The 13,742-nt window shown below is 46.4% G+C and overlaps 1 protein-coding gene across 2 annotated transcripts in view; it reads right to left on the minus strand.

The window, feature by feature from the left end:
• Positions 1-318: 318 nt before the first annotated feature.
• Synm (synemin) overlaps positions 319-13,742 on the minus strand; it is a 28,322-nt gene continuing 14,898 nt past the window's right edge. Inside the window, exons 3-5 of one of the 2 annotated variants that reach the window (XM_074061856.1) lie at positions 9,681-9,751; positions 4,038-6,466; positions 319-3,137 (exon numbers count right to left, since the gene is read on the minus strand). In XM_074061856.1, the coding sequence (XP_073917957.1) occupies positions 2,820-3,137; positions 4,038-6,466; positions 9,681-9,751 (2,818 nt within the window). In that variant the 3' untranslated portion in view covers positions 319-2,819. Of the gene's footprint in view, positions 6,467-9,680; positions 9,752-13,742 lie in introns of both variants that reach the window. The other variant, XM_020161771.2, reaches the window with a different exon arrangement.

Here is a 13,742-nt window from a genome sequence, read left to right on the forward strand (position 1 = left end):
GAATCCTCTCAGGAAACCCCTCCATCCTGGGCAAAATGGGATGACTGGGTCACATCCTGTGGGCACTAGTCTTCCAGGCTGTGATGACATTTTTAGCACAAGCTAGTTGGTTTACGCTCTGTCTGCCATGCATCTGGTTGTGCCTACAATGCTGAATTCTGATTTGGGTGAGGAATTAGAGGACTGGAACTTTTCATATATATTCTCCCCAGCAATTCTGTGTTATTATAAAAAAAAAACATGCTTGTAAAATCATGTCTGCTTTCATTAGCGTTTTAAAGAAACCACACCAAAATCGATTAGTAAACATTCACTCTCTTTAGGAACAAAGATGGGTTTTTTTTTTCCCTCAGATTTTTATTTCCAAACATTCTGTGACATTTCCTTTTGTAGGGAACAGGGAGGTTAGCAAAATCAGTTTCTTAGATAACTTCATTCTAAATATACATCTTAAACAAACCATCAAAACAACCGGTGGGAAGTTGAGAAACAGTCAATGAATCCTGTTGTCTAAAGAATAATAAATAGGAAAAGAATGGTTGTGTTCCCGCCCTACCCAACCACAACGCTGACTTCTCCTGCCTCCAGAATGACTTGTTTTAAGGACTATTTTTAAGCTTTGGGGTAACCTGCCACAATACTGAGGGCAAGCCCTACTCCTGGGTGACCCAGACACTTAGTAATCAATGACAGCTCATGACTCCATATTGGTACATACTTCAAGGAGAGTATTTCCTCAAAGATAGGCATTCCAACTTGGAAATTGAGATTTAAGATGTTTATTTCCCAAAATAAGTAGAAGTCATGATATTCTTGACCTGTTCACATCAGCATCCATTTACCAGCCCATGAGTTACGGGTAGTGACACCTAGCAAAGCCCACTTGGACTCATATAGACTCCTCACTGTGTCTGTGTCTTGTCATCAAACAGGAGGCTGTCACCATAACTAAATTCTAATAAATCACTTACACAAATATCACTGCCAATTACAGCAAAATAAATCACATCTTTGACCATGTTACAGATGACAAGCCTCTGTAAAGCAGTCACCTCCATATCAGATTATAATAATTACTTCATTTGGTGGCTGGATAACAAAAGTTGTAAGTCTTCCAATCAAATCAACTTCCTTTCTATACTCTGATTCACAGTGGTTTTTAAAACAGATCGTCTTGAAAACCATACTGTGTTTCTCCTCCACTTATCGGCTCTCTGGAACCAGAGGGGATGCATACTGTGTGAGGCAGAGAGGGGGACTCTACAGTGCCATACCCCTGCCACCACTGACATAACCTAGCTGAAGGTGGCTTCGCCTCGGATCCTTCCTTCCCAGTGCACTACAGTCAGGTCTATGATCCTGTGTTACAGGAAGCACAGCTCAGACAACATAATGTGAAAGCAGCTGGCTGGGACTAAAATAATGCCGTGCAACTAGAGATGCTATTTTTATGTGATGCTACACCTTTAAAGATGGAAACTTTTTAAAAACAATACCCATGTGTAAGGTGACACAAATCCAAATGAGCACACTCATCCTAATATCTTAAACTCAAAGGTCCACGTTCTATGGCCTGTGAAAGTGGGGCTTTTGCATCCTCCAGGGTCTATCCTGGGTGCCTCAGTGCTGGGCTGCAGGGGAGGCACACAGTTCCTTCTCCAAAATACCTTATTCTAGCTAATGGATTCCATGCTTCCCTAGACCAAACACCCCCACTCTCATGATTTCTGTGGAAATGCAAAAAGCTTCCATGAGGTTCCTGCATAGTTACTCACCCTTCTTCACCCTCATTCTTCAGGCTCAGAAAGACCTCCAACCCAACCCATGAGTGGTGGGTTAAGAATGGCTTCTTTGGGAGCTACAGTCCACCTTGTATTTCTATGTCCCTGTCACAACCAACCTGCCAGTCCAGCTGCAGCCTGAGCATCAATACTGTACCTGCTGTCAGCAGGGTCTTGTTCTGGTGCTAGGAGCCAAGGTCTGGAGAAACTCAAGTGTGCAGACTGAAAAGAGCTGGCTACTCCAGAGCTTAGGTCAGAACAAACAAGAGAATTCAGACTGTGCTACCTTAACACCTAGTACCGTGCAAAAGAAGTGGTACTGTAAGCAATTCCCCTGCCCTGAATACAGGGCAAGGGAACCTGTGCAAACATAGCAGGTGCGTGAATTCAAAATACCACAGCCAACTACAGCTGTCCTCTCCAGAAATAACTCTACTTTTTCAACACAGAAAGCAATTCATTCAAGTCCTAAAATGAATTTAAATCTCTAACAAGTAACTTTTCCTAAAGAAATCATTTAGTAGGTTTTTTTAACATACGGTCTTGCTTATTTCCTATGATTTCTTTTTGAAAAGACCTAGGAAAGAGAAAAATGTATTTATTTTTCCCTTAAATATTAGTTTATTATTTCATATTAGCACGTGCAAATGAAATCTACTCTTATATATATTAATCTGGTTAATGTTTAGGCATCTTACCTACAGAGAATTAATTATAGCTTCAAACAGATGCAAACCATGTCTGTGACCAGGTGCAAAACTTGTAAAAATTATCTTAACAGTGGGAAGAAAACTTCAGAAAAAGGAACTTTTTAAAACTAAAAAGACAAGTGTTTTTTGCAAAAGTTCCAACTTAAAAATAAAATTCCAAAGCCTTCAAAGGCATGGATTACTCTAAAACTTTTATAGATTGACTTTAAAGTAACCTGGCATTGCCTGAAATTCTCTCTAGAGAAAATGAAAAAAGAGGAGGTTTTAAAAAGGAGCCTCCTCCACCCCATAAAATAAGATGTCATATAAAACTGAAGATTTCAGCTTATCAAAACCAATGTCCATCCTCTTCCTCCTCATTGTCTAGATAGAGGAGGGCGACTTTCTTTTCATCTGAAACCACCGACCTTTGGTCTACCATTCTCTGTAGCTGCACCATCTTGTCAAACCCGGCCTGCTCTGCACCCTTCTCTCCATGGTCCTGGTGTCCATCCCCAGCAGAAGCCTCTAAGTTCCTGCCAGCTTCTTGGTCATTCCTACTGTCAGCGGCTCTCCAGCCACCATGGTCAGACCCACTGTGAGCTTCTGCCTTCATCCTTCCCTCTTGTGTCCAGCTGGGGATCGCCCTTGCGTTACTCACATCCATCTGAAAGGTAAACGAAGTTTCTTTGGGCCCTGGTGCAATGTGCCTCAGTGTGCTACTTCTGTCAGCTGTCTCACCTAGCTCAGGGGAGGCCACTGAGCCAGCAAGTGCAAATGTTTTGGACACAGGTCCACGGACAACGATGTGTTCAGAGGTTTCAGTCTCCATAGGACCTAGCTGAATGTGCCTAAAGGATCTGCTAATGCCTGATGTCACTTCTGCCTCTGTGTCCCCCACACTATCCTCCTGAGAAGATTTAGAAACAACACTCTGGGATGTACTCTTTTCGGTCATGAGGATTTTCCTACCTGAGGCATAACTCTGAGTGGCCTGGGTCATGTCTGCAGAGCCCTCCCTGTGGATAGTGCCTCCTGAGTCACTAAATTCCACAGGCTGGACAACTATCTGCTCTGTGGTTTGGCTCCTCTGAGGCCCAGTGTCAATGTGCCTGATGGATGTGTCACTCCCTGGTGACTCTTCAGTGTGCACAAACTCCTCGCTGAGTTTGTCTGGGAGGGGAGCTATGAACTGGATTTGCTGTCTGAACCCTTCTTTAGAGCCTAACTGGAGGTGCCTGACAGAAGTGTGGGTAGCCACTGACTCTTCAGTTGCAGAGTTACCACCAACTGTCACTGACCCAGAAATGGGACCCTGAAAACTAATTTCCTTTTTGGCATGAAACTGCTCAGAGCCAAATGTGCTGTGCTGCCCAGATCTGTCAGCATCTGCAGACAGCTCTGCCAAACCAGGCTCTTCTGTGCCCTCTGCATCCTGCCAGGCAGGGACAGGGCCTTGGAAGATGACTTCTGTGGACACTTGACTTTGATTGGGACCCAATGTGAAGTGCCTCACAGACCGGCTGGCTCCTGCCGAGCTGACTGCCTGCCTGAGGTCCCCACTTACCTCCTCCACCTGTGCAGTGGGTCCTCCATAGACCTGCTCAGTCTGCCAGATCTCACTGGGGCCTAGTCTAATGTGCCTTACAGACTGGCTTACATCCTCCAGCACGTGAGACTGTGCAAAACCCCTTGGACTGCTGACTTCCACGGTGGCCGGCACTGGGCCCTGGGCTGTGGGGTTCTCTGTGCTGTGAGAGGCCCAGCTGACACCATCCTTCTCCCCAGATGGGCTGTACAGTTCCCTGGTGGGCCAGCGCTTAATGAGCATGCCACCAGCTGGTACCTCCGCTCCATCTTCCCTGTCTGGGCTTCCAGGCTCGTGGCCTGCTGGCTTGGTCAAGCTCTCTTTTACCACCGACTCCACAGCCTTCTCTATTTCATCAGCTTCATCACGACTCAGCTCCTCCAGATCTAACCGATCAGCATCCACCGTTTGTGAGAGGTTGACCTCAGCAACTAAGGTCACAGAGCCACCATCAGAGGCCTGGACTTTCTTTACATCCACGGAGACACTCCCTGGCTCACCTTGGCCCTCCCTGGTCAGGGCAGACAGCTCCTCCTTCATGCGCTCTGGAAGGGTTTCTTCCAACTGCCCGATAACCTCCACCAACTGGTGCCGGGCAGGCTCCTTGGAAAAGACGCCCTTAATTGAGGTGTGGAGTTCATGTGGTATTTTGATTTCTTTCTCAATGACTGTGGGTTCCGCATGTAACTCACCACTAGCCTCTTCCTTCCAGTGAGCAGAACCCAACTGCCCACCCAGGGAGGAGACTGGAACATCCAAGGCCTTCACCTCCTTCTCTCCATCCATGTCATCCTTCTTTCTCCTTCTCCAAGTTCCCTGCACAATTTCATCTTGCCAAGAGTACCTGATGGTGGACTCTTCTTCAATGTGGATCTGCCCATACACCGAGCCTTCGTCATCTTTGTCATGTCCCCCGGGGTGCTCATCTGGGGTGGACACAAAATAACTCTGCTCTCCCTCCGAGTCACCTGCCTCTGTCACTTCTTCCACGTGAGTTATGTTTCCCCAGGGCTGCTTGGTCTTTTGATGCTGATGAACCGAGGATGTGACATCAGTGTCTCTGTCACCATCCTCTTCCTCAACAAGTCCCTTGGTGCCTGGGGACACATCATCAGCCTCCTCCACTTGGAAGGGGATAGAGAATTCCTCTGCCTTCTCCCCTCCTACGTAGCTCATGGGCTCTTCAACAATCTCCACATTGACAACCTTTGCTCTCCCCTCCTTTCCTTTCAGACCAAGGTTAATCATATCTCCTATCATCTGCTCGGTTGATTTCCCTTTCAGCCCTACTTCCTTGACATCCTTGCTTAAAAGGTAGTCCAGGCCAGCTTCATCAGAAACATCTATATCTTCGGTCAGTTTAGACTCCACGACTATTTCTGTCTTTGTTTTCTTGCCACCCGGAAGCTCTTTCCTATCTACGTAAGTGACTTTTGTGTCTGGGAAAGAATTAGCAGATGCCTCTGTGTCAGGAGACTGGGTAAACTGCTGAAGGATACTGGTAACGATGTTTTCTGCAATGGTTTCTGTCATGGAACTGCCTTGCAGAGAGCTGGCAGTGTCACTGGTGTCCAACCTGAACCTTGTCTCTCTTGTGACAGCCTCTCTACTCCTGCTGTCACCAGCATCCTTCTTTTCAGGTGATTGCAAACCTTTTGGGGAAACTTCTGGTCGGCCACTCTGGGATACTTCTAGACTAATTGGTGTCTTCCTTTCTTTCACTTCTTTCTCCTTCAATGATTCCTGCCCTTTGGCCTTTTCTCTTATTTGCTGGCTTTCTCTTTTCCTTGCTTCCTTATCTAACTTCGTCAGTTCTTCCCATCTTAAGTTTCTTTCCTCTGAAGCCTTCTCTTTAGAATCAAACATCTTCTCTTCTGACTTTATTTTGATGGTTCCTGATCTATCTCTTTCTTGCTCTTTGGTGGCTTTCACTTCTATTTTCTTTTCCAAAATGACAGTCCTCTCATTTGACCGAGTACTCTCTGCAGCACCTGCCCTGTTGTCTCGGCGGTCTTGGTATGACTCTTGGACAACAGTGGACTCTTTGGTTAAATGAGTGGGGGTGTCCCTGGTGACTTCGGTTTTTGGTCTACTGGGGAATGTTTTTACTTGAGCGTCACTGTTTCTTATAAGACCACGGGTTGGAGAGACAGTTTGACTGCTGACAGTTTTCTCATAGGTGTTCTCCTGCTGGGTCTTAGCCAAGGAAGAATATTCAGAGGTCAGGAACCCTCTTCGGGCAGCACTTCCAGTTGTGGTTGTCTGAGATCCAAGCTGCCCTAATGCATTAGAATGCACAGCTGAGCTGTGATTTACAGCTGACACGGGTGCTTTCTGCCTTGGAAGTAGATTTCTTTCATTTTTCCTCTGTAATAGTGAGTCAGTGTATCGATAGGATGTTCTGAATTCTGTAAAAATTGAACAAATAGTTCATTAAGACAACAGGCATCATAACTTTTATTCATCTTGTTTTTATTTGTTTGCTTATTTTACAGTACTGGGATTTGAACTCAGGGCTTCTACCACTTCAGCCACACCTCCAGCCCCTCTTTTCCATCTTAAAAGCACTCCTGTATAACACCACACCATCATTATATACTATTACCACAGGAATGTCCTTATAAGTAAAATATTTTCAATCCCCAAATTATTTTGGTAGTTTTAGAAATTCTATAATAAAATATACCCCTACAAATACATAAGCCCAACACTTTCCTCCAGTTGATGATTTTAAAATACCACCCCCCCACCTTAAAAAAAAAGTCAAGGTTTGATTGTAATGCAAGCGTATGTGCCAAAGAGGTCAGAGGTGCAGGGTTTTGTGGCTGAAACTTCACAATATTATGATCTTTCAGAATCGTTAATTCCTACTTTGGTGAGGTACGTTATTTTACTTATTTCAGCAGGGAACAGCACTATAATTACAAAGTGTATAATTACTGAACACTAAACAGCATACCTCTCCTCCATTTAATATGCTCTCATTTTTTTACTCATTTTCATGTTGGGCCAACAGGCATTGAACAATTTAACCTTTTTTAAGCTTCCCGGTTTCTTCTGTTTTAACACTTGAAACCCCGTTGTTTGAAAAGGTGCAAGTACAGATAGGCTGTCAAGGCTGCCATCGTTCTAACGTCATGACCTGGGGCTGAGAGGCATTCGTAGAGCTTCTAGCATTGCTCTGGACCATTCACAGAGACTGCCACCCTTTGTGTGCTCCAACTCCACCAAGGCAACCTACTCTTGGGAATGGCAGCTGGGAATGAGAGCATAGCCAGAAGCACGTTCTCTCCCTGAACATGCCCCAGTGCCTAGCCACCCCAGCCCTCCCGGGGCTGGGACAGAGACCTCTCTCCATCCTGGTCTCCCTCATGGCAACCAAGGCATCCTTCAGACAGATCCCAAGATACAGGAAAAAGATAAGGCCAGAACACTTTCCATAAAGATTCCTCTTTCAAGCCAAGTGTTCCATGGCTGTAATCCCAGCGCTCAGGAGGCTGAGGCAGGAGGATCACAGGTTTGAGGCTAGCCTGAGCTGCTATATAGAGAGTTTCAGGCCATCCTGGGCTACCCTTTTCAGGTCAACATGTGTGCATCACCATGCCTGGCTGTTACCTGCTTGGTTTTGTTTGGTTTTTGGGGGGTATGAATTCAGAACCTCACACTTGCTAGGCAGGTACTCTACCACTTGGAGCCATTCTGGCAGCCCTATTACCTGGTTTTTAATTAACAGTTGATAATAAATACAAAAGATCACAGATTGGTTTTAGGTCTATCATCTCGTGGACAACACTATTTTAGGCAATATTATTAAAGATTCATATGTGGACTAATAAGTATTGATCAATTCATTGTCTAGGACCCATCTGTAGGTTATTCCATAAATAGTTAGTGGGCACCCATATTATACAGGACACAGAACAACTTGGAAACTTAAAGGTCTAGTAGAAATTTCACAACTGGTAATCTGTATTCCACAGCTACTTTCTTTGGCACAATATAAAACTGATAAAATAGAGTTCATTTACAAATATGAAGTCTCCAAGTCTTTCAAGAAGCGGAAAACCAATGAATGAATGAGATACCCATTAGCCCTCTTTCTAAGAATCCAGTCATGACTGTTAAAATATGAGCAAGGCCCAGACTTGGCATGCTGGTAAGCTCTTTGGAGCTTGGTCCTGGACCTTGTTTTTTTCTCCCCCTATTCCCTCATTCTAGGTTATGTGACAGACTTCCCGAGTTATGTACCCACAGGTTAAAAATTTAAGTGACTAAGTGAACCCTGAATTCTGATGAATGAATAATTCTTATTTTATAGATGTCAGGTGTTAACTGATACTAGGCAGGCTGACTAATGGTGACTTCCATGGATATCTTTGTTTTCTTCAGACTTCTGCTGGATCTTGTCTGAGGACAAACCCTACCAATCCTAGGCGATTAGAAACAAAGTGATTATTCTGAACCCAATGGCCTGCCAAATCTGTGAAGTGGCTGATGGGATCAGTGGAGACATAAGCTATGTTGAGTTAGGTGTACAGTCAGCCCTGTAGCTGAGCCTTCCACACATTCTGCAACCACGGATTCGGTGTCTGCATAACTCAACCGACCCAAAGATCAAAAACACTTGAAAATTCACATCTGTGCTGAACACGTTCAGGCTGTTTTCTTGTCACCGTTCCCTAAACAATACAGTGTACCAGCTAGTCACATAGCATTGATATTGCATTTGCTACTATAAGTTATCTAGAGAGGATTTAAAGTATACAGAAGGATGTGCATAGGCTACATGCAAACACTACATCATTTTATATAAGGGACTGGAGCACCTGCAGATTTGGGTATCCGAGGCAGAACTGGACGCCATCTCCCCCAGATACCAAGGAGTGACTGTATATTGGACATACCATGAGTAATCTCTGTTACCACCTAGCCAAAATCTCTTTAAACTTCTAAAAGGTGTACATTGTTTAAGACTATCTGACAGGTTCTTAAGGTCTTTCAAATGAACACTGAATCCTCTTTTGTCAGTTCCACGGCTGTTGGAGGGATGTCTCCATCCTGCAGCTTTTTGGCCCAAACTAAGACAGTCCTTGGGCACCCAGATACATCTTTCTGAGCTGCACCTCCAGCCTAAGGTGGTGGGAATGGTGCAGTCACTCCCACCTCTGCCTGGTGGGGTAGCAGGTTCCTGAATGTTGACTGCCCACTGTCCAAAGTGAAACCATCCCGGGCTGGGTACAGCCATAGTGTCCATAGATCTGGGGAAAGTATCTCCCTTCCAAGAGTGTAATGAACAAGGCCATGTGCAGGTTGTCCTTGCCCTTCCCGCTGCCTGGCTCTCTACCAATTCCTTCTGCTCCTTGCCGCACTGGCTCAAAATACTGGTTAGATGACCAAAGAGTTTATCAAGCACTTTCCCAGGCATTCACATTTACATTTTAATTTACATTATGTCCCATTAAACTGAAATCTATTTGGTCCTTAACCAAGAGGTGAACTATTGTTATCTGATAAACCATAGCTGAGCCCTGTCCCACCAGGTAAATGGTGCTTTACTCTACCATGGAATGTCCAGGTCGGCTGGCAAGTGTGTTAAAGCTAATTAGCTTTTCTAATACTTACCTTGCGGCATATTTTCAACATGCTCAGTCCAGATTAATATCTCTGGATTACTTTCTCCTTCCAGTAAGGCCCTGTAAAAATAATTTTGAAAAAACAATTCATTAAGAAATGAGAGACAAGTACCTCTCATAAACTGGATTGGGTAGTATTTAGGAAATGACCATACTGTCACAGTGTCATGTGTTTCAGCACTTGTTCCTGGAGATGTGGCTGGTGTAGGGTGGGGAGGCTGCATTGTGGGATATCAGCCTTCATAGACCTGTCAGGCCACACTGCTCTGCTCACTGCTATGTCCCTAGCAGCCAGTACAGGGCTTGCTACCTGTCAGAGGCTGAACAGATACCAGCTGAATGAAGAAAATGCTTGGGCTGGGGATTTAGAAGCTCTGGAAAACTTCATCATCCTCCCAAGAGGGACATGCAAAAGGTGGCACTGGAGAGATGGGCTCAAGAGGGGAGGTCAGGGCCTAGCTTCTCTGGGCAGCAGGAAGGGGCCCAGGCCAGCACTGCATCTGGGCTATAGGGCCCCAGCACAGTCACAGCCCCTACTAGGACACACAGTTAAGGGGCAGCCTATGGACAGCTGACTGGGAGTAGAGCTAAGAGTGACACTGTTTCTTTGTAAGGCAGCTGGGCTGCATCGGTGGTTTTCATATTGGGTTCTATGGGGACATCTGTGTATGGTGTGTGTGTGTATATATGATGCTGGAATAGAACCCGGGGCCTTGCACATGCTAGGCAGGTGCTGTACCACTGAGCTATATCTCCATCTTGGAGATGAAAAATGTATAGAGGTGGGAGGTGGAAAAGGAAGAACCACAGACATCCACACGCCTCCCACACTAAGCCCCAGCCTCTCACTTCATCCACAGTGGCATGCCATTGTCTCCTCTAATAAAGTGATGGAAAGTACTTATCTAGGTGATTTCTGCAGCTACGCCTAACTCCAAAATCCTAAAATTCTAGCCTGTAAGTAAGTTGTTATTCAGATCTACTGCTCCAGACTCTGGCATTGAGGACAGAACTGCCTGATGGACCCAGCATGCTGGTAGTGGGGAATTAATACTTGGGTGCAATCGGTGGGCCACTTCCAGACCCCAAAGCTGCTGGAAGTTGTGGGTACAACAGCTGTTTGGTTACTATGTCGATGTGTGAGGTCATTAACCCCAGATCCCAGAAATACACTGTGTATGGCAAAGGACAGCCAGAACCACAGCTCACTTGGAAATGCTGATATCACTAGAGAGAGCCAGGCAGGAAAACAGAGGAGAAAGTTCAGAGCCCCGCCTGGGCTTGGCAGCTCAGGCAAACCACACCAACGTTCATTTCCACTGAATTAAACAGGATCAACCCCCAAAATGCCAGACCCTCTCTGTGGGAAGCTGGAAGAAACCAAAGGAGGCATAAGAGGGTCCACTCAAGGCACACGCGGGTGTGCTGACCACATTAGCAGCCACTAAAGTGCCCACGTGTGGAGATGTGAGAAGACCAGAGGCCAAGGCCAGAGCCCCAGCCCTTCCACTCAGGATGGAGGCCAGGAAACAGGACACCAGCTTGTTAATCCCACGCCCTCATGACCAAGCAGTTTAGGTGCCAGGAACACAAACAGCATCTATTGCCGAGAAAATTCTCAGGTCTGTAATAAGAGGAACATTCAGGGGAAAGCAGACTCCAAGAGTGCGCACCCCGAGATCACTGCCACAGGAGAGGTGGCACCCTATAGCCAGGGGACCAGAGCAGGACTTGGTAAGATGACCAAGCACTAGCTCAGATCCTGCTCTGCACAAGCCTGAGCACCACAAGGCCGCTCATCCCAGATGCCTTAGTCAGGATGGAGGAGCCTATGGGGCATATAATGACAGGTCCCAGGGGATTAATGACAGCTCCACTAGGGGAGAAATACGTCTTGCCCTACCCCTCCAAAGAGGATGGATTTGCTCCTCTTTCAGGGGAAATCCAAGTTGTTACCAAGCTTCTGCTGAGCCAGGCCCCTGAGTGGGGCGCTGTGGTACACAGATGGGATGTGTTCTGGGGTGAGAGATGAAATGCAGCACCAATGCCTCCCCTACAGAGGGCCTCCCCAGCCTTGGCCAACATGGAACATGAGCACAGCTCCACCTCAACCTCTCACATCTACTCACGAGGCCTGGCTGCCACACAGCACAAGGCCTAGACCAATACCCTGCTCCACAGGCGAGAAGACTGGGGTGCAGGCAGGGTCTTGGCCAAGAGCCCACAGCTTGCCTTGAACCCAGATGCCCTGCACTCCCACTGTCTCCCCTGCCTGCGCCAGGCTTCCCTGTGAGGCCAGGGGTGGTGGCATGTTATTAAAGTGTCAGAAAACATAAATTCTGAAGATAGACTCTCCAGATCATATTCATGAAAGCAAACTCAACCCATCTTGGTGATTCCATTTTAAATGCTCCTAATCACGCTCTGTTTTAAGAGTCCCTCATCTGTGCTCCCTGTCAGTGGCTGGATCCCAGAAGGCAGGTACATGTGTCTCTTCCTCTACCCTGAGTGCCAAGCACAGGGCCTGAGACGCACACCTGGGAGCCAGCATTTGTTTCATGCCCCAGGAGCATGAGTACCTCAGAGGCAGGCACAGACTCCCGCACCTGTGGACACAGCACCTGGGACTAATGTGGCAAAGGCAGAGACCAAACCACTGAGATTCCTATTAGCGGTCTTCAAGGGGCAGTTAAAGGAACAGACAGACTGAATCCATAGAGTGCTCCCTGAGGCTCCTGTCAAACCTGGCTATTTTGAGAGCAGTGGAGGAAAACTACCTCCAGGCCATGGAGACTGAGAAATGCCAACCCCCTGAATCACGGGCTATTAGTGAGCTTCGCATCTCATGCAGCTCCACAGGCTGGCTGCCCTTCTAGGAGGAAAATAAGCAAACTTACGGGAAAACCCCAGTCCCTGGTCTCATTAAGACTCCCACACAAGCCCATGGTGTGGAAGTGAGCTGTAATGTGGCCTCTGGCCAGGCTCCAGGCCCTAATGGGCCACCCCGCGTCCTAACCAGCCCCACAGTGGGGCTATCTGTCTGGGATAGAGGATCCTAATGGAATTTCATGGCATAGCTACTGTTCAGCACTGTGACCACTCGTGGTCTCCCTCCCATGATAAGGGAAAAGAGGGGCAGGGAGAGGATATTTCCAGAAGTGATACCTGTATGGAGCCTGCTGTGGTCCTGGGGCCTTAGATTCACAAGGTGCTTCCACACAGGTGTGGAGCTGTGAGGGAAGAAAGGGAGGCCGTGGACTCTCAGAGCTGCCTCCCTCGGCCTCCTCACTATGTGTGATGGAAGGTAAGCTTGGCAGAGGGAGAAATGTGGCCTGGTATACCCCACAGGGACCCTGTCAGTCACAGGGAGAACAACAGAATGGGAAAGAGGAGAGATGAGCAGAGTTGGACTCATAAGAGGAGCATCAGGACCTGAATCCGAAAGGATCAGAAAGGCCAATGGCTTTATGTGAAGAACAGGAGGCAACAGTGCCAGGCCATTCTGGTCATTTGTTGATCACATCCCCACAGCTGTCTCAAGGTCACTACTAGAGTCTGAGAAAAAAATCATGGTTCACAGAGACAATAAAGCAGAGGAAGGATGCACAGGGAGTGGGTGAGGAGCAAGCACTGGAGCCAGGTGGCCTGGACAGACCATTTCTGACTCAGTTTCCCCATTTCCAAAATGGGGAGCATGCATGCGTTTGTGGTGGTAATGAATCAAGCAAATAGATGGAAAGTTCTTAGAACAATGTCGCAGAATAAGTGTTAGTTATCATATCATCATAACCATCACCATTATACTTTCTTCCACACCCAGAAGAAAAGTGATTTTCAGCTAACTGAAGTCATTCAAGAGGGGAAGAGACTCTAAGTCATTCAAATTTATGGTTAAATGAGTGATAATGTATTTGACTAAGAACCAAATATATTGGTTGATCCTCTTGATTATCATTTTTTTAATCTACAACATTTTATTCATTCCAAATATTTCACCTAGTAACCAAGTCTTAGTGTGAACAAATTTTTAATGTCTTCCCTTCCAAAAACC

The sequence above is a fragment of the Castor canadensis genome, chromosome 19, assembly GCF_047511655.1.
Source record: "Castor canadensis chromosome 19, mCasCan1.hap1v2, whole genome shotgun sequence".
Lineage (NCBI taxonomy): Eukaryota > Metazoa > Chordata > Mammalia > Rodentia > Castoridae > Castor > Castor canadensis.